Raw genomic sequence first — 20,835 nt, 5'->3', positions numbered from 1 at the left:
GCCCCTATAGGAAAGGATTTCATGCTGAATACCGAAAAACCTCACGTATGAAACTTCCTCACTTATGAAACTTTTTTTGGTTTTCCGCTGAAAGTTTCATAAGTGAGGTTCTACTGTATTTAGATTGAGTGGGAACCCTGACCAAGGTAATGAGCAATTAAAAGGGAGCTGCCTAGGTGGCCCAGATCCTCCCAACATTAAGTGAATAAAGAAAAAAATAAGTACTGCAGTCTGAATTAGTATAGTGAATCATGCGCGAGGGCATGGGCTATTTCCTTCCAAATGCCCTTTTCTTTCAATATTCGTTTGGCAATGACCTTACACTGTTGGAACCATTAAGTTTGCATTAGTCATATGCAGTTAGGTCTTAATACAATGCTATTATTGCTGTCCTCCTGGAGTGCTAGTTTTAATCATTTACGTGTATCCCATCAGTGACGCAGGGAGGGGTGGAGTTTTGGGGGATAAACTCCCCCCCCAGAGCTCAGAGAAATTTATAAGTTTCATCCATTGTACTTAACTGGATTGATATTGCTAACAGAATAGTGGGAGGATTAATAAAATATCCCTTAGAAAGCTGTAAAACCCACTATTTCGAACCATTTATCTTAAAATTTCACAATTTATTAATCTTTCACCTACCGCTTATCCTGGTGGGTATTTCATACCCCCTCACACCCCGTTATTAGTTGCACCCAAACCCCCCAACCTTAATTCCTAGCTGTGCCCCTGTATCTCATTGCCTATTTTTATTTTTTATTGGTTGCAATTGAAGGCTTCGGTAATTGGATGCATCCTTGCTTTAACCTGTATTTTATCTTGCTTAATTTTCCTTGAATGCACAATTAAAATTGATTCCTTTCAGATGTAGTAAACTGGGCGAGTAAATCGTGTACCATTGGATACTTAAAAAATGAAATGAATTTCCACTGCATTCTATTCCCTGCAATTTTTATGTTTTTGGTAATCTCTGTGTATGTGTTTATGTATTAATATGTGATGGTGAAAAGAGAAACTTGTGGTACACTTAATAATCTGTTGTGGATTACTTATAAAATAAAAATATATGGAAGTTGTTACATACACCTCATGCATGGTAAACTCAATATTTTATGATATCATTTATGTAGCTTGTGATATACACAGTTAATGTATGAGCTTTTAGAAGTTTTCATTTTCAGCTTCATTCACACATGCACTATTTGGGTAGTGACTGACCTTACATTTTAATCAAGATGATTGGTGTCATATTATTTATTACTCTAAATTGGTAACATAAATATAATTCCTTCTTTGAAAAGCATTATTGCCCAATAGAAGTTCTGTGAACTGAATGATGGCTCAATTGTCAAGGAATTAATTTGCTGGGGTGACATGTGTGGATTTCAAATTCTTACGTAGTTTGCCCACTGCTGTCAAAAGTATGAATTGAGTTTTTATTATTGATTTAAAAACTATCTCAATGTAATAATCTTTATCTAAAATTGAAAGAGATTGGGTTGAAGTGCATAAATTTTCCAACTCATTTCTGAAAATATTGGTAATTGACCGTACCTCATAAATAACTTTGATGGATAGGACTCTAATCCCCTTGATAGTTTTAATTCTGAGATAAGTTTTCTCATCCATTTCCCCATGTCTGACTTGTGTGCCAGTTTCTTCCCCATGCACCTCCCTAAGCAGTAATCAATATGTATCCCAACAACATCCAGACAACATTATTGCCGTTAACATTTAATATCGGTGCAATTTCCAATGGACCCGCCAACAAACATTGCAGGGATGTCCAACAGTGCACTGTCGGTTCTTGAGTAACTTTGCTCCTTTGCTAGCCATTTCTGTTTGCTCAATCCACTAATTTTGGTGGCTAAGTAGATTTCTTTTCCTATGTCAATATACCCAATATGTATTCCTTTGTGCTTCCTCTGAATTCTTCTTCCCCCATTTCCTTGACCAAAAGTTAACTTTTGAGTCAGTACTGGCTTTCATGTCACTTCCAAAGAAGTACTTGGGTGTCTAATTTAGATTTGAATGTTATAAAAGTTCTGTGGCTCCAGTAACTTTATGAATAGGGAATTGAATGATTGAAAAATCACTCAAATGATTCTAAAAAAATTGAAACATTATTATATTTTGAAGGTAGTCTGTCTTGGTACATGAGTAGATTTAATTATTATCTTAATGATATTTAACCAGTAAGTTTGTTTTAATTTATAAATGTGTAATGTCGTGGTTATCTGAGGGATTGATTTATATTCCATATTTTCATTACATACTTTGTCAAGCGTTAAATACTTCTATGAGATAATCCAAATATTTGAGGGATTATGGTTCAGTTGTTACTTTATTGATGGAATCAAACTCATTGACCATTATTAGGTAAGCTGGAATTATTGGGTTTTTTCACTTTTATTTTGCCTCACTTAAGCTGCAATTTAAGCTATCTTCATTTAATACGATACTGCCTGAAATGTACAAACACACATTTTGATGTATTTATGACACAGGTACTTCTGTGAACATAAATACGCACATGCAGTAAAATTTAACAGCACTGGGGCATTTTTTGTTTGAGGCAATCTTGTCGAATTGGCGATAGTGGGAAGCATTATTCAATAAAACCTCCATGTAGCAAATTTGCTGGGAGCGGGCATATGGGAACTTCGTTGCAGAGGTGGTTTGTTGGTTGCGTTGTGATAGGATAAGTTAAGAGTCCATTTAAGTTACATTGAAGATGCAAAGAAGCTGCTGTGAACTCATGTCGAGACTATTTTTTTAAAGGGTATCAATTTCTGGCTGTGGTGCCAAAAACGTTTTTCATGGCTATGGAAGAGACTTTCAGGTACCTTTTTAATGTTATTTTCTTTTGGTCTGAAATTGTGATTACTCATCTGTCATTATGTGCTACGTATCTGGTATTATTCATTTATACTAGACATTGGCACCACTTTGTTCAGCCACCACCATAGGCTCTTATCTGCATGACATCTCTAAGCAAACTTGCGCTTGGTCAGTGGCAAGTGATTGCCCTTAGTTAATTTATATGATGAGGTAATTCATAACAGTATGGTGGCCAATTCCGAGTGAAAGAAATTCCAATGAATCGTGCATTAAATTACAGGTGTACCAAAAAGAGCAGTGTTGGTAAAAGTACTAGAGAAAGTAACTGAGCTGAGTTCCAGTCATATACTTTGTAAAAAAGTAATCAACTACGGGTAGTAAGAACTGATTTTAAAAAGTAATCAGTAAAATTACCGTTAAAATTACTTCTTATAAGATTGTCCACCCTAGAGACCACTTGGCAACTGTTGAATAGTGCAGTAAAATTTTGGAATAATTGAGTTCTAGAAATCGCTAAAGATGCAATTTCACTTGCAAATTCACAATTATAACTGCTGAACAATGCAAGGGGTGTCAAATTCGTACTCATCATAAGAAGGCTACAATTTACGTGGGAGAGAGTAAAGTAAGTGTCGATTATGAGCAAGTAATCCTTACGATGAAAGTAACGTTTCCTCTTTCGCCATAAGGAGTAAATTATATTTTGTCAAAAGTAATCGTTACAAGTAGAAATTTCTGCAAAAGTTGTCATTACAAGTAAAAATTTCTGCAAAAGTAATTGTTACAAGTAATTCAATTACTTTTAATTGATTAATTTATAACACTGGTAAGAAGTATATGTTATTGGACTTGTTTGTCTGAAATGCCAACTTAAAAAGTTTTTATTATTAGGAATTTTGTTGATATTGATTCCAGTAAGCAAAAATGGCTACCACACCCTATTATGTTGGGATGATTGTTAAAACTGCACTGCATTTTAATGAAATTTTGGGGCAAATTTGTGGAAATAATTTCAATCCTTATCATTGTGTGTGCATAGATGAAGACTATGATGTGCAGCAAGTGGTCACCGTCTCCCCTCAAAATGACCTAGTAGGAGTGGAAAGCATAATATTCCCATGTAAGTTTCTAACTGACAATTTTGTTTACATACTGTCTTGGGAAGGTCTAAAGAGCGAGCAAATTATCTGGGAGAGAGGAAAGTAAATGCTGATTATGAGCTAGAAACTTAACTCATATTAACTTCAAGATTATTGTGCTGTTTATCCAAAAACTTTTACAAATAGGCTTTTGGTCATTTTCACATGTTAGGGTGTCTAAAAGCACCAAAATTTCTTCACTGACCTTGCTATTTTCTTTGGATTATGCACCCTCAGCTTGTGAATAATGAATTTTGTGGGGGTCAGTAATGAATAAATGCCTGAGAGCACACTTGTAGCACCATAATAGATTTGATGTCTGTGACGAAGTTAAAGATGATGAATTAAGAGGGCATTGTAGGCTATGTGAATATTCTTACTTTAGCCCAACTTGAGGCCTCAGATGCATGAAAAAAAGACACTAGGTTGCTATAAACAGACTCGGAGCTTAATGTGGAATTTGAAAGTGAAATTGTGCATAAAAAATAGTAAAATTATTATTCCAAAGTGAAAAAATAAGTTATGGAGAGGTCATTTTTGTTATTGGAGCCTACGAGAGAATTACATTCTTGGGAGATTTTGTTGCAATGTAGGTTTTCATCCATGCATTTAGTTTGGAAAAGGACTGAGACTTAGTTTTCATAACACGGAGACTTTTGTAAAATTTTGCTATGTGGAGGTTTATTATGCTATGGTTTAGAAGATTACAGTAAGTCCTCGACTTATGAACAAGATGCTTTCCGAGACCTTGTTCGAAAGTTGAATTGGTTCTTAAGTTCAAAAACCTAGGCTAGGCATCAAAGAGTGTACTATCCTGCTGCATGCAGCGCTGTGTAACAATCCTGCCTTAACTTATTATGGCCACGAATGAAACCCTGCACATGCGATGTGCTGGAGCTGAAAAAATTTTGGTGCCCACAGGAAGCAAAATCAAGAAAAGCGCTGGGCAATCCCTGACTTCACAATGGGTGCATTGATACTTAAAATTATATCATTGCATTTTAAATTTATTCAAAAATTTCTCACCACGTAGCACTTACCAAAGTGCTAGATCCTCCATGCTGCACTGACAGTTGCATCGGCCAACTCCAAAGGTGCCATATTTGAAATTTCAGGCACACATGAATTTTTCAATTGTGCATGTATGTTCACAGGGGCGTATCCAGGATTTCTGGGGGGGGGGGCACAAGCAAGGTTGTCTCCAGGATTTTGTTCTGGGGGGGCACAAGGATATCTCGTAATACAAAATGAACGCAATGATAATTGGACCATATTAAAAATCTTGCATATTTTTTAAGGGTCTGGGGGGGGGGAGGGGGGCACGTGCCCCCATGCTCCCCCCCTAGATCCGCCTATGTACGTTCATATATCTGAAAGTTAGTAAATTTGATGTTCTGATTATGATAGTTTATAGAAAACATTTTTCAACTACATCCTACCAGATGTCCTTGAGTTTTTTGATGAAAGTGTGGGACATCTTATAAAAATATTACATCGGCTTGTCCATTGCAAATGTTTAACCCTCTTAGTGCTATCCTTCTTCCTGGGGTACTGGCGAGAAATACTAGCTCTAGAGAAATACTCGTAGTATAACTAGGAAAAAAAAACAATTCACAGCTATTTTATTATGTATCCTTATGCGTTTTTTTAATTGATGAGGTTAAACTGGTTAATATTGACAAAATATTTTTATGTTTACTGAAATAAGTTATAGCAATGTAATAAGTTACAGCAAATTAAACAATGGACTACGTAAGAGCCGATATGTATTGGCGCACCGCTCTGAAAGGGTTAGTAAGGGTTACTAATTAAACATCTGTTTGAAAAAGTATGCTCTAAACATGGTGGGATGAACTGTAGTGAGAGTAAGATACAAAAATTACAATTATTTGCTGCATATAGTGCCTACACAGCTGATTGTGGAAAATTGTACAATATTTACTTTGAAATTTTATCATGATTGTCATCAAAATATTTTCAAAGATACATACTTTAACATCCATTTTTTGATGGTTTTAATATACACCCAATTATGTATATTGAGGAAAGTAATTATCGGGAGTCATTAAAAATTAAAAACATGGGTCCAATGAATCTGGCTTGCCTAGTTATGTTAGTATTATTTGGTGCTCAAATGTGGGCTAATCCAGTGAATTAATCTACAGAATAGAATGCTTCAATATTTTGTTGCCGTGTATATTAAGGTATTGGTTCAACTAAATTATTCTTGAATGATCTAAGGCACTGAAGATCATGAATTGGGGTTATCGTACTCCCATAAAAACAATGAATTCAATTGTGACAGTTCATCACTTTCAAACCCCTTTACTGTCTTTCAACAATTAGTGATACTTTCACCATTTAATAGAGAATTAATAAGTGTTATGTACATATATATGAGGGAATGTAATCATGAATGATTATGATAATATTTTAATGGTTATTTTATTGCACTGGTGAGGTGATATAGTTTAGTTCTTATGTGTAGTTAATTATTTGTGTCATAGGAATTATAACTCCTGTTTTCTTATACTGTGTAAAATGTTTCCTTATCAAATGCTTAGCTTGACGTGTTTGCTGTTGTGATTACAGGAGACTTTGCAGTTCTGCTTAATGCTGGCATGTCATTGAAGCAAGCACTTTTATACAATTTTTTATCCGCCTGCACTTGCTACCTGGGCTTAATACTTGGCATCCTGTTGGGTGAAATAGAAGCCAGCACATACATTTTTGGTTTTGCGGCAGGAATGTTTTTGTACATTTCGTTGGTGGATATGGTAAGGTTTGTTTATTTCCAAAGCATTATTAAATATGAGTCTTGAACTTTGTATTCAGTTTGACTTCATTTTTGCTGATATTGTCAGAAAGATTTTTTCTGTAGAGTTATGTTTATTCATATAATTCTGCCTTGCATCTAATATGCAGTTTTAATGGTACTTTGGAGTGAAGAAGGGGTATTTCAAGTGATAATTTATAGTTTAGGTATAAAATTGAGGAAAATTGTGTCTTTACTAGTCTTTGAATTTGCCTTTTAGTTTCCCATGTGACAATGCATTGAGGTCAATAAAAAAATTTGAACATCGAGTGATCAAATACAACTCCCGGACTACCAGAGATGATTTTTTCAAATGTCAAATTCTCAAATGATCCATGGCGGGCATTTTAATGCTCAACTCAGGCATTGCTGTTAGTTTAGTTCGGTTTTCTAGCTGAGGTTTATGATTGCCTTATACATAATCCTTGCCTTGAGACCAGGTGCCACTGTGGTGACCAATGAGAAAGCTCAGCTAGACATCCATCTGCTCTGTTGATGATGATGATGATGCCAGAGTCAAGCATCAAAACATCAGCTTTGGATCATTTTACCTGGTGGAGAATAGGAGAATAACTTCTTCATCTAGTTCACCAGAAAGGCTATGATCTAATTCTGCACCCGTTTTTCAAGGAATTATGTTTTTTTCCCTAATTTCTTTGGTAATGGATTGAACCCTAAACTGTGGGATTATGAGTGACTCAGTCAAATGTTGGTTGTACTAGTGAAGCTGTTCACTTATAGTAATAAAAAAGTTAAGTCGTGAATAATTGTGGTGTAAAAAAATCCAGGATAACTCGTGTTATCTTTCCTTAATTCCATTGCTCCATATTGTGAATGTACCATGTGAAGTTCGTGTGTGGGTGTTTCTTATCAGAACAGTATTTATGTCCAAGTTTACTATACATATAAGTAGATATATTTTAGCAAAATGGATCATTTTAGGATTATATTTCGATAATTTTTAAGAACCCATTAAGTTATTTGTGATTCCATGTTTTTATGAAAGGTGTTCTGAACTTCAGGGCTGTAGTGTTTAAGGGTAGCTTTTTAGCTATCATTTCTATATTTGTTCGTAGCTGGCATTTATTATCAGATAGTTGGTGATCTAATTTGGAAATGTCTTGTTCGTGACTCCTTAGGTTCCTGAGATGAATGAAGTTGCAGAAGAGGCGAGTAAAATAAGTGTGAAAAAAGCCTTCCAGATACTTGTTCTTCAGAACGTTGGCATGGGTATTGGTGTCACTACCCTCTACGTCCTGGCCTTGTACCAGGACAGTATAAATTTCACGTGATTGGTACAATTTATGCCAGTGGAGGATGAATCTCAAACACTTGCCATGAATATCTTCATTTTTCCTGCAAGAAGTCACTATGTTGAGTGAGTTTTAAATGTTGACAGTTAGATTAAATATATCAAATATTTTTTTTATCAAGAAGTTTTACTCATCAGATGAGAGGTGTAAAGATTAAAGGTATTTATGTAAAAATAAAATTAATTTCTTTGCACAGAGAACGTGAATGAATCATTTCCCTTTATTTATGGTTTTCAGAGTATGAGCTGAGTTGATGTGCCAATTCAGGGAATGTTGGAAAAGTATTAATTATTTTACTGCTACAAATTTAATTTATATACAGTGCAACCTCGATATAACGACACCCCACGGTGCACTAATAAACACTCGTTATAGCGAATTGTCGCTTTACCGGAGGTGGAGCAAATAATAGCCAATATACCTCTTGCGAACAGATATACAGGAACAGGAGTGGTGCGGCGACAGATAAACATCTATCCGATAAACGTAAGCATAAATCCAGACGAAAGGCGATGTTTTTTTGCATCACTAAATTTCCTTACTCAACCAACGACTAACTATTCGAACAATTTATAAGCGCCGCACTGAATAAAAATCATGCAAAGCATTGTTTCGTCAATCATTATATTTATCGAAAGACAGTTTACCACATAAATTTGAGACTGAGCACTCCATTAACTTCATTTCTAACAGATCGCTAGCAATTACAGAGGTTAAGGAGTCTTGATGAAAGTCTTCCGGCGGTGAAACCCTCGCTATGGCGAGAGCCAACACCGAAAGGGTCTCGTTAAAACGAATTTTTAACACGCTTATTATAGGGTCAATTGACGGTGCATCGGCTATCTCTCGTTATAGCGGGGGTGTCGCTATAGCCCGTACTCGCTTTAACGAGGTTCCACTGTACCTTTTTACAATAGTATTGTACTAAATTTTATTTTTGTAAGATTGCATAGTAATATTTAAATCATCAAAAAACATGATTGAATACTATGAGATACACGGATACATTTTATCTGAATACATCTCATGTATACCATGCATTTTATCTCTGATAGAAGTTACATCTGCTTTCCATAATTTCAGCAATGTGTTAATATGCGTTCCTTTTGGATAATCACTTTGAATTAACCTTGAATGAGAATATAACTTTGATATTGGGTGGGATTTTGCTGAGTGCTGCTCTGATGCAGCACAGTGAGGACTGCTGATCTTGTGAGAGGGAATGATTATTTTACGTGAATGTAATTACAATTGCATGTTTTGTACAAGTAAATTTCATCATTTGTTGGGGTTGGGCTTGGGGTGAATGAAAGTCCTTATTTTGGGGGAAGGGGAGGTGGGGGCAGTTAATCACTTTCAATGGTGCCTTGGTGGTAAGCAATACCTCTCGGCAATGATGCTACTTAGGTCTGATATGCTTTCAGACCTTTGATAATTGTTTTTAAACGTTGTTTATTAAGCCTGTGAAAGAGTATCTTAAGAGAGCCTCCCTTACAGATTGCTACCTTTTCAATTTTTCCATGTATTATGGGGGGGGATAAAGGGGTGGCTACTCCCTCATTAATGCACCACTGAGGGTAGGATTAAGTTAAGTTAATAAAGCACAGATTAGGATGTACAGTAAGGTAAGTATACACCATGCTTTTAGAATATGGGTCTGCCTGGAGTGCAGCATGGCCTTTAGGGCCTGCTTTTGCTCAGAAAATGCCTTTTTGCTAAGGCTGTCCTTTGCCAAAAACATAATGCTATGTGATAATTGAGGTACTATTTTGGCAAGCAATACTAGCTCAATGGTTTTAAGGAAGACAATGAAGATGAATATTGCCTCTGAAGGTACTGGTTTTGCACAGAGCTATGCTTAAAATTGTTATGCACAGGACCACTGTGAGTCTTTAATGTTTTCTTGACAGAATGGGACTGATTGAACATAATGTAGCTTATTTGAAATCTTCTTATTTCTCCTCGCATTTTCCACATGTTTCGTCATCAGTTGTGATTTTCAAATAGTATGTTGGCAACCGCTAGCTTGTGTTCTGTAAAGAATTTTATATGCGCTTTCCCTTGTTCATTTCATTTCCCCCTTCCATTTTCTCCAGTTTTTTTTTCCATAATTTCTTTTGCGACGACAGCATTCCAATTGCCTGAACGGATTAAGTTTTCTTCATCTCTTACCTGCATTATTACTTTGGTCATGTCTTTGTTAATGTCTTCGTCATTCTTCTTCAAGACTGGTCTCAGTGTTGCATTTATTTTATTGTGGTGATGATAATGGTTAGTGGCGCAGCAAGGGGGGGGTTTTGAGGGATAAACCCCCCCCCCTCAGAGCTCAGAGAAATTTTTAAGTTCAATCCATTTTGCTAATTGAATTGGTATTACTAATAGAATAGTGAAAGGTTTAATAAATTATCCCTCAGAAAGCAGTAAAACATTTTGAACATTTTATCTTAAAATTCCGAAATTTATTAATCTTGCACCTACCGCTTATCATGGTGGGTATTCCATACCCCCACACACCCGCAGTATTAGTTACACCTAAAACTCCCCCTAGCCGTAATTCCTAGCTGCACCCCTGATAATGGTGGCTAGGTTTGATGGTAACTTGCCCATATTTTTTTTTATTACCATCGCCTCGAAAACAGCTCATTTAAGGCCTTTTACATCGGAGGAAATAACATGAAACAACAACTGTCACACACAACCATTCCCTGGGTAGGGGCAACCTACCCAGGTGGCACTCAAACCGGCGACCTTCTGTTTTGCAGGTGATGACTTCACCCCACCGCCACCGAGGCCGGCGATTTTGTAATCCATAGAGGCAATAAAGGATATTAAACACTTTCTGAAGCTGTAAACTCAAAATCAGTGTGAGCATTGTTTAGGGGATGAAAATTTGGGAATTGGTTATAATTTTAGCAATGCACAAAATGAAGGAAAATATGAACTCTCACTCACAGATTGAGCAATGCTGATGTTTTTGTGAATTAGCGTTTATTTTCGAATTCATTTACTTTTTCGAAGCCGCCTCCTTAGCCCAGTATTTCTCGGAGATCATTATTACTCCTAACAAACGTCGCCACTGTATCTTGCATGCTTGTTCTTAAGCAAATTTTTACTTTATTTAATACAAAGCTCTTCTGTTGCTGATTATATCTCATTACATCGTAGTAGCGACTAAAACCCTGAATTTTTTCATAATTCTCTAGGTTGCAGTGGCTATACATATTTTTTGGTGAATACATTTTAACTTGAATTAAACTTGGGCCTTAAGAACTCAGTTATCCAGTTATGAGCTCCTTTTTCATTGATGGAATATTTTCGAAGCCAAACCAAATTTGGTTTTATATCATGAAAGTATCTTGTACTCATTGCAATACCGTAGTACTTTTACACATTTTTTTCCTTGAATACTCTACTGATGAAAATCTGGAACAATTTTCCAGCCAAGTTTTTAATCATTTTGCAAAAACGTTATTTGTATCTTCCATTTATTACGATAATTATATTTTATATCATGCACCTTCGAATATGCAGAGTTTAGTAGTAAAGGAAAAGTTGGAATGCAGTCAGAATACATCGAGTTTGAATTTTGGTGAAAGACAGGTTGTAAGAAAATCTCTAATGAGGAAACTGGTGATGACTTATTACATTTAAATCAAAGCTGGCAAAATTATGTAGCTTAAAGGTGTTCTCACAGCCACCTTATGGTCCAGGCTTACTGTAATGACCCTCGCTGTAACTAAAGAAGTAATCAGTCGAAAAACATTAGCGACTCCATAAACATAACCAACATATCATTTTAAACGTATTACCAAAGAAATTCAGGATAGAATTTGAAATACTATACTACTACTTGTCTAATTTTGCCTCTTTTCAGTATATTCAGGTACTTTGTTCAATTCGATGCAGTCTTTCACCCATTGGAAAACCTAGGGATGTGCACGGTTGTGTCAGATCCGTTCTCATTTCCATTTGCTCAAGAGCACCCATTTGTAATCATTTCACGACAATATTTAAAATTTCAGGTGTTGATCATGTATCACACGCAACTGATTTCCATACCACTCAGTTCTTGCCGTAATTGATCTGAAGAGGGCATTCACACTTACCGATGCTATTGAAATCATGACAGAAACAGTCGGGTATATTACGGAGAAATAGGATGCTTCTCCATTATGCCGCCGGTGAATTGCCTGTTTTCTGCGATTTTTATTTAGTTTTTGTGTGTCTGAATTACCGTCCAGTGGGGCTGGGTTCAAGTTCTGGCAGAGGCAGAGATTTGGCTTCTGCTTGAGTACTTAGAGTGCAACACTCTTTCTGTCGGATGGGACGTTGGTCCATGGTCCCCAGGAAACCTTTAGTGGAGGCAGGCTAATGCTGATACCAGGTTTCTCTCCAACCTTCCGTGGAGCAAATGACCTCAGCTATGGGACACCTCATACAAATACTGTACTATACCAGCTCCAGCGTAATCAAGGAAGAAGAAAGGATTCTTGTGTTTTCCACTGGGTAATTGGCTCCATGTTTCCCGACGTTGCGAAGAACCGCTTCCTCAAGGGATCTTATGAATCACTTCTGAATCATTCAGAAGATCCCCTGAGGATGAAGAAGTAGTGGTTCTTCAAAACGTCGGGAGATTTGGAGCCAGTGGTGACTCGTGAGTCAAATGCTGGGAGGGGCACACTCCACTGGGAGGTCAAAATTTTTTAATAATTTGTGTATTTTATTGAGTTTTTAAAGCAGTCTAGAGACCATTATGATTCACTAATACACAAAACAATCGCTAACACTAAAACACTAACAATCGCTTACTCGATTAACTCATCTACAACTAAGCCTATTTACAAGAAGTCTAAAAGAAGTTGTAAGCCGAGTGAATAAAGAATCGCATATATTATACGGGTTTTGCATTCTTTGGTGGGGATTGCAGTATGCATAGTGGAAGCAAGTTGCCGTACGCAGTGGTGCAGCGAGGGGGGGTTTTGGGGATTAAAACCTCCCCCAGAGCTCAGAGAAATTTTTAAGTTTAATCCATTTTACTTATTTGGATCAGTATTACTTATAGGATAGTATTAGGATTAATCAAATATGCCTCAGGAGGCCGTAGAACTCGCCATTTTGAACCATTCATCTTACAATGTTTTCTAATGGAGGGCCGCCGCACCTCCCTCTTAACCTGGCGGGTATGCAATACCCCCACACCCCAAAGTATTAGTTGCGCCTAAAACCCCCCCTAGCCTTAATTCTTCGCTGCGCCCCTGGCCGTACGATGCACCATTGTTTTACTCTCTCCTGAGTCACCAGCGGTCTTGAGCATCTTACCTTGGCGTGCGATTAGCGATGCCGGCGGCGTGTATTGAGAGCGGTGGGAGCAGAGTTCAAGTGTCTAATGTCTTTGAAAATGAGCGGAAAGCCTAGTAAAATATATCATCTACATTCCACTCCGCCAGCAGCCTTAAATGGCGTGTGGCAGGGGGCCTAAGGACACCAAGCGTTCAAATACAAAAAGCAAATACTCAAACATAATTACGACTAGCATTCATTAAAGTCATTTATGGTTTCGGGGGAAACGAATTCCCATATCTTTCCGTTCGGCAAAACATCTCTCTGAATTTATCGCTTCTGTCGGACCTGGAATTATAGTGGGACTCTAATATTAGGTTCTCCGTGACAAGGGCGTACCCAGGATCATAACTAGAGGGGGGGGCAAGCCATGGGGTTTATGGGATTATTTCCTTGAAAAAATAGTTTTATTTTAGTTACATATCTTAACTAATATATATTGTTCGTGGGTTTGAATAAAATTTGTTTAATACTTTCGTTTCAATGCAGTACTGATTTTGCTTAAAGACTACTGCGATTTTTGCTTCTAGCGAAGCTTAAAGACTACTGGGTACGCCCATGCTCCTTGTCGCTATATTCGCTCTCTGATATCTATTCTCAATTGTTCAAGCAATCTAAGCCTAGCGCGCTGTACGCCTGTAGCAGTTTATGACGAATCGTACACCCATGGGGAGTAGTCTTTCAAGGTTTAATGATTTCCTTATTCAGTTAACTTACAAAAAAGTATCGTTTACACTTTTTTATGCGATTCGCCTCAGATGTGTTACTTTAACGACTGTGTAAATAAGTTCCACCTACCTGGCGAAACTAAATAGACCAAAAAATGTTACGAATAAAATCAACCGATTCAGGCGTTACATAGTGATAGTTCGACGTATTAAAATTAAACGTAATTTCACTTTCCACAATTATTTTAATGCGCACGACGCTTTTCGGCTCACAGAGCCATCATCTGGTACAAGATGCGCGTCTTACGCATTAGAATAATTGTGGAAAAGTGCAGTTACGTTTTACTTTAATACATAAATTTTTTTCTTGAAATACGGATGCGCCTCTTACTGAATTTTATGTGGGAGATACCATTCTACGATAATCAAATAACGCCTCAACTGTTTTTCTCAATGTTCGCCTGTAAGTCAAAATTTTCTCTGATTCTCGTTTCTAATTGTAATTTGCTGTCCTTTCATCTTTTATATCTTACTTTTCTTTTTTTTCTGGTAGTGATTTATGGAGAATGAGTTTTGGTGAAATGATATCCTACTTTTCCTCCAGATACTCCCTTTCACAGTATTTATCAATTAATTCAAGCAAAGCGTGCGGCATTTGTACGTAGCTTTAAGTAAATGATATTAAATTTTTTTGAGTCGCAAATAATCACCTATAATCTGTTAATTTATATTGAGTTGACAGTGTATTTGTTCCGTAAAAGAAATGATATCAATTTCAATAAAATGGTAGCAATTATAATTGCTTGCTCCCTACCATTCGGTTCAAACTTCTTAAAATACTTTAAAGAGCCGTGAGGAATACTTTTAAGCTCCGCGTAATATTTTTCAAGAAAACCGTAACAGAGAACGAAGTATTGCAGCCAGAGCCGGCCTTAGGGCGGGGCGACCGGGGCGACTGCCCCGGGCCCCGCGCTTTGGGGGGGCCCGCGTTCGTGAAAAAAAATTAAAATATACGATAGTTTGAAAACGCAATTTCAACTATTACTGTATTGTTAAGTCCGTGCAAGACAAAAAATAATATTATGAAAAAGGAATAATAGTGCAGCAATTTAAAGTAAAAAGCGCGCGTTTTATGTTTATTTTACGTTATAATTTTATGAATAAATATAATTATAAATTTAATTTGTATTATACTATGTTGAACTCAAAGGCGTGATGGTATTATAACGGCGTAATTACGAAGTCTGAATTTGGGAGGGGAACACATACTTAGCCAGAGAGTGGTAGGGATTCAAAATGCTCGAGTTTGTAGATGATGGGAGCTCGGGGTATAGAGTTTAATATTTTAAGTGAAGGGCCCCGCACTGAAGGTTCGCCCCTAGCCTCGCACCTGCTAGCGCCGTCACTGTTTGCAGCTCATTAGAATTATTGGGGAAGTGCGTATTTTTGCGGAATTGCGTGCTCCATGCAATCTCAAGGAAACGCCTCACAGAACTTTTTGGTGGAGTAGTATTCAATCAGGTCCGTAACGAGGTGTAAATCGTGCCAGTTTTTTCAAGTCTGGACTTTTTGGCCTTATTTCTCGTAAATGAGAGATAGCAGTGGTGATGGAGTCGTGGCGTCGGTATTTTCCCGGAAATTGGAAATTCAATGTCCCATTTCCATCTCTGCCGTACGATCGTGTGCGCTAATAGGTCCTCAGGTCCACGGGGATCACAACTGAACCCAATCAGCCAATCATTACATTGGAGCGTGTTCGGATCGTGGCTCCACGTGTGAGATTTCATGAAGAGAGGGTAATGAAAATGACCGAGTCTGTCGTTACAGACATGTGACCACGTGATAGGGTAAATGCTTATTTTAACGACGAATGGGAGTAATCATTTGGCTGCGAAATAGGTCATTGTAATTCAAGAGGAAAATTAGTCTAACCATAATTGGGTACTTAACAGACTCGTATTCGACAAGTAATTACAGGATTTTCTCCGTTGCCGAAATACGGTTGCTGTATATGATTTGTCGGAACTGCGTATTTTCGTCTAACTCCATTATATTGACTATTCCCTGAAATAGCGATCTACTTAGGACATGTTTTTTATAATGAAGATGTATATACCTATTTGTATACATTATTCAGTCTTCCAATTCATATCATTTTATGGGGGTAACGCCTAGCGGGTTACATTGGTATACATTATAGCTAGTTATATATGATTTGCATTTTTCAGCTGAAGTTGGCGATTTTATGTTGTAATACCTCCGGAATTAGCGGTAAAGTAGTTCTGAGCTTTTGTGAGTACTGTCGAAAATTTTCTATCAATATCATTGCAATTTTTTTTCATCCATGATTTTTCGGCAGGTGAGCGGAAAACGGAGTGTCCTTGGTGTTTTAAGTTCAATTAAGATAAGGTGATAATAAATTCACGCAGAAAAACAGGTTCCGAATAACATTGTTCGTTGCTGGGGTTCCCACATCTGTATTTTATATTACTATATAGCTGTTGCAGCCAAGGGCGTACCCAGGATCATAACTGGGGGGGGGGACGAGCCAAGTTGTGACATTTCAGCATGGAAAAGGCGAATGAAACCAACATTTTAAGAAAATTATAACAGCGCGTTATTAGTTCATGGTTGTAGCGAAGTAGTTGCAATCACTGCACTTACTCAATACCATTTCAGTTTTGCTAACGGATATCCTGTCTGTGTGCGGCCCTGTTCAAGAATAAAGAACAAAGGGGCAAATTAAAAAGTATTCATAGCTTTATCGTATCTCCAAGGTGTGCACTCGTGTGTAAAAAAATAATCATATTCTTTTGATCGAAGCTAGCGGAGACAGTTCTCAGTCTGCAGCGACTCAGAACTCAACCGTAAATTTCTAATTTTCCTGCCCGACATGAGCGACTTCTGCCTTAGTCCGTTATGGATAACAGTCTGGCAACTTGTGCGATCAGTTGTAACTCTAACCTGATCATTTCTCCGAGACGGAGAGACGCGAAGCGAAATATTGCGAAGAATCTCTAAGGGAGATTATGCGGAGAAGTTCGTCGTGATGGAGGCATTGGTGCTAAACATTGCAAGTGATTTGTAGATTGATACTTATTATCGCTAAAGTATTCTACCGTGGAAGGTAGGTTTTCATGAATTATTTTACCCTTTCTCACCCAGAGCTACTTCGGGGAGAAATAAAATTTCAAGGTTTTTCATTTTGAAAGTTTTACAAATTTGCACCCAATTACTATTATCGTGGCAGCTAAATATTTTGTCATTAAGCTTTACACCACAAAATAATACGTAGCTTAGATATTTCCGAAATAGAGCAAAAAATTTATACATTTGTGATGTTGCTTAGAAGCAACATTGGGTTATAAAGGGTTAAGAAGTATTCTGGCAGTCTCTTCTCACTTCAGTGGCGCAGCGAGGGGGGGTTTTGGGGGATAAAACCAGATAAACCCCCCCCAGAGCTCAGATAAATTTTTAATTTTAATCTATTTTACTGATTTGGATGAGTATTACTTGTAGAATAGTGTTAGGATTAATAAAATATTCCTCAGAAAGCCGTAAAACTCGCCATTTTGAACCATTATTCTTAAAATTTTTCTGGAGGAGGGCCCCTGCAACTCCTGCTTACCCTGATGTGTATGCAATACCTCCACACCCGTAAGTATTGGTGGCGCCTAAAACCCCCCCTAGCCTTAATTCTTAGCTGCGCCCCTATCTCACTTCATGTACTTCCCTCTTCTATTCACTATAAGGCCTACTCCCTTTCATTCTATCTAAAAATGCGGCCTCGGTGGCGGTGGGGTAAAGTCCTCGCCAGCCAAACCGTAGATCGCGGGTTCGAATCCTCCCTATACAGGGCTTGGATGTTTTTGCCGTGCTTTGTTAATTCCTCCGTTGTAAAGGCCTCTATGTGGTGCTTGCGGGGAAGTTGGAAATAAATAAATAATCCTACTGCCTTCATTCCTCTCTCAGGTCTACCCAACATTCCGACCTCTAACACCGTTTTCAACATCTATTTCCCGCTCGGTACTGGCTCCATCCATACCTCTTGTCACTCCCCTATCTCACCCATAAGTTCTCTCTTCTCACCCACCATGTCCAGCACTTCGTCGTTCCTCCTCCTCTCCGTCCACTTCACCGTCTTCATTCTTAACCACACCCACATCTCGAACGCCTCCAATCTTCTCTCGTCCTCCTCCCTAATCGTCCACGTTTCTGCACCATAAAGCGCTTAACTCCAGATTGTTATACATAAAATACATATATAAACATGACCTAGCATCAACGTCAATTAATTATTCGAAGTATTTAATATATATTCTTGAACTCACTATACTTACAGTATATTTTTGAGTATAAATTGTACATAATTCTAATAATTAATTATCGTCGATGGTTGCTCATTTTTCAGCAAACTTTGCCGTCGTAAATGAAACGTGTAGTTTGAATAGTTCGTTTTAATCTACTTTTTTTTAAGTAGTGACTTATTCAAAGCACCCAGTTGTTCATACAATATATTGACCTCCGGATAGGGAGTCGAGCACACTAACCACTACACCACCCCATTTTTATTTTAGTCTGCATTTTCATTACGTCGCGATCCAGGTCTGTGAAGCTACCTAAGGTCTACAGAGTCAACTCAAACTTGTGTAAATTGTATTGCTCAAACTGGTTTCATCCTGTGATTCTTTTACTGCATTTTTCTTGCCATTCTTAAAAAGCTTTCATTTTAGCATTTCCACCAGAAACCTATTCCTTCACGGAATTATTTATGGCAAGTGCCTAATTTCCTTCTTAAATTGTCATCACGTCCTTTTAAATAATTTATGAAATTGGCGTAGTTTTATAGATATGCTTGGGCTGTCGTGAAATTCAAATCTTTTATTCATGAATTTGGTTGCTTTTCATTATTTTAATTTCATTTTGAGGGTCATTATTGAGGGACGTTCTCTTCCGCGAGCTAGATAATTACGAAGTGGAAAGTTTGGAATTGATGGAAAGTTGCGAGGAGATTCATTTTTTTCATCGTAAGGAGGTAGTGTACTTTGCGGATTGATGACTTTGTTCTCACGCTTATGTGGACTTATTATTCATTACAGAGACTCATGAGGAAGATAATTGAACTCTTAGTCCTATTCATTACATAATGTTTCGTTTTGTAATCACCTCTTGGGTTCCGTCGTTACCTTTTATTGATACCTTTTATTGACAACCTTTCGATGCACTTTCTGGGTGTCCACTGACCTGGAAAACTTATTTCGGTCACTCAGGTAATTTCGGTCTTCTAGAGAAACTGTAGGATAATTCCGGGAATTCGATAAGTGTCCTGGAAAGATCGGTTTTTGACGCATGCAAAAAATAATTATTTTATTTTAACCCTCATTTCCCAGAAATCTAACTGCCTTCATGGGATGCTTCACTTTCTATAACTTTCCATTACAACGACCTTCTTCTTGAATAGTTCTGTAATTGATATTCTTCACTAATTTGTATACTTAAAGCCCATATTTGGAGACGAATTCGCGGAATATTTACTGGGATGAATTTCAGTTCTTGGTCGCCTTAGTTTCTAACTGGAGTATGTCACGGCGTTAAATTTACTGCCATGTTGATAATATTTAAGGTAGATATCTTTTGGAGAAGGTACTTAAGAGTGTCCGCCAAGGTATCCTTTGTAAAGGTCAGGATAAATGTTGGTACCTTGCGCTATTTTTTTTCCTCGCGTTATTATATGACCTGAATTCTTTCAAAACATATTGGCGATTTATTGAACATCATTTTATTGGGTTAACTTGCATACGTAGAAGATAAGTTTTTATCATCTCCTGATAATACAGGCAGTATTAAATTGGACATGAAGAAGTAAAATTTTGTAAGGTTCACTATTATTTTAATATGGGCACGACCCATCTTCAGGTGAAGATGTAACCACGTTACGAAACCCGGGTCGTGCCCATATTAAAATAATAGTTAACCTTACAAAGTTTTATTTCTTTATTTCCAATATGGAGAGGTCTCACAAAGTAAAGCCTGAAGTTATCAGCATTATATTGACTTGACAATTATTCCTGTGGACAGTAATTTCTACGCCATGGCCAATTTTTATCCAAATATTTTAAGCGCTGGAAGGGTTCCCGGAAAAATAAATCAATTCCCGAGAAAACTTAGAAATCTGAGGGAATTTTTTCATAGCTGCACAGTGGAAATCCTGGCTTTGCATTTGATGTATTCGCGGTGGCGTTCCTCTGAAGTTGGCGTCTTATTTTGAAATGTGGTGATGTTCACAAAATGAATCCTATTACAATGAGTAATTTAAGTGCCTCGATTTTAAATAAGTACTTATTCCTCGTATGAGTGAAAGGTCCTTATTCCGCTCAAAAATTTTATGAAAGACATGTCGCATTTCGACGTTTTTACATCATTATCAAGTATCTCTTACGGTTTGTTGTGTTGCAGTAACTATATGATATATTTGTTACATCTGTATCAAGTTTCTCACGTTTTTTGTGTTGCGATAACTGTATGTTAAATTTATTTGTGACCAGAGCGCATCTTTACGGTCGGGGTTCGGATAAAAATTCACGAGAGGCCGTCGATTTGTTGGAAAAAAATTGTCTAAATGTGAGCTGTGGGCATGTGGCGTTGGTTGGAGTGGGCGGTGGGGGATGAATAAGCCGCGAAGGAATGTGAAGTCGACGCTACGATAACAGAAGAATATT

The 20,835-nt window shown here is 37.4% G+C and overlaps 1 protein-coding gene and 1 long non-coding RNA gene across 5 annotated transcripts in view; one reads left to right on the top strand and one right to left on the bottom strand.

Moving 5' to 3' along the window:
- LOC124170750 (metal cation symporter ZIP14-like) overlaps positions 1-8,308 on the top strand; it is a 46,994-nt gene extending 38,686 nt beyond the window's left edge. For 3 of the 4 annotated variants that reach the window (XM_046549679.1, XM_046549680.1, XM_046549681.1), the window contains exons 8-9: positions 6,573-6,757; positions 7,935-8,308. In XM_046549679.1, the coding sequence (XP_046405635.1) occupies positions 6,573-6,757; positions 7,935-8,087 (338 nt within the window). In that variant the 3' untranslated portion in view covers positions 8,088-8,308. The remainder of the gene's footprint in view (positions 1-6,572; positions 6,758-7,934) is intronic. The other variant, XM_046549682.1, reaches the window with a different exon arrangement.
- LOC124170751 overlaps positions 1-20,835 on the bottom strand; it is a 127,415-nt gene that overhangs the window by 11,726 nt on the left and 94,854 nt on the right. The window lies entirely within an intron of this gene.

The sequence above is a fragment of the Ischnura elegans genome, chromosome X (assembly GCF_921293095.1).
Source record: "Ischnura elegans chromosome X, ioIscEleg1.1, whole genome shotgun sequence".
Lineage (NCBI taxonomy): Eukaryota > Metazoa > Arthropoda > Insecta > Odonata > Coenagrionidae > Ischnura > Ischnura elegans.
This window is presented reverse-complemented; position numbering and strand designations above follow the sequence as displayed.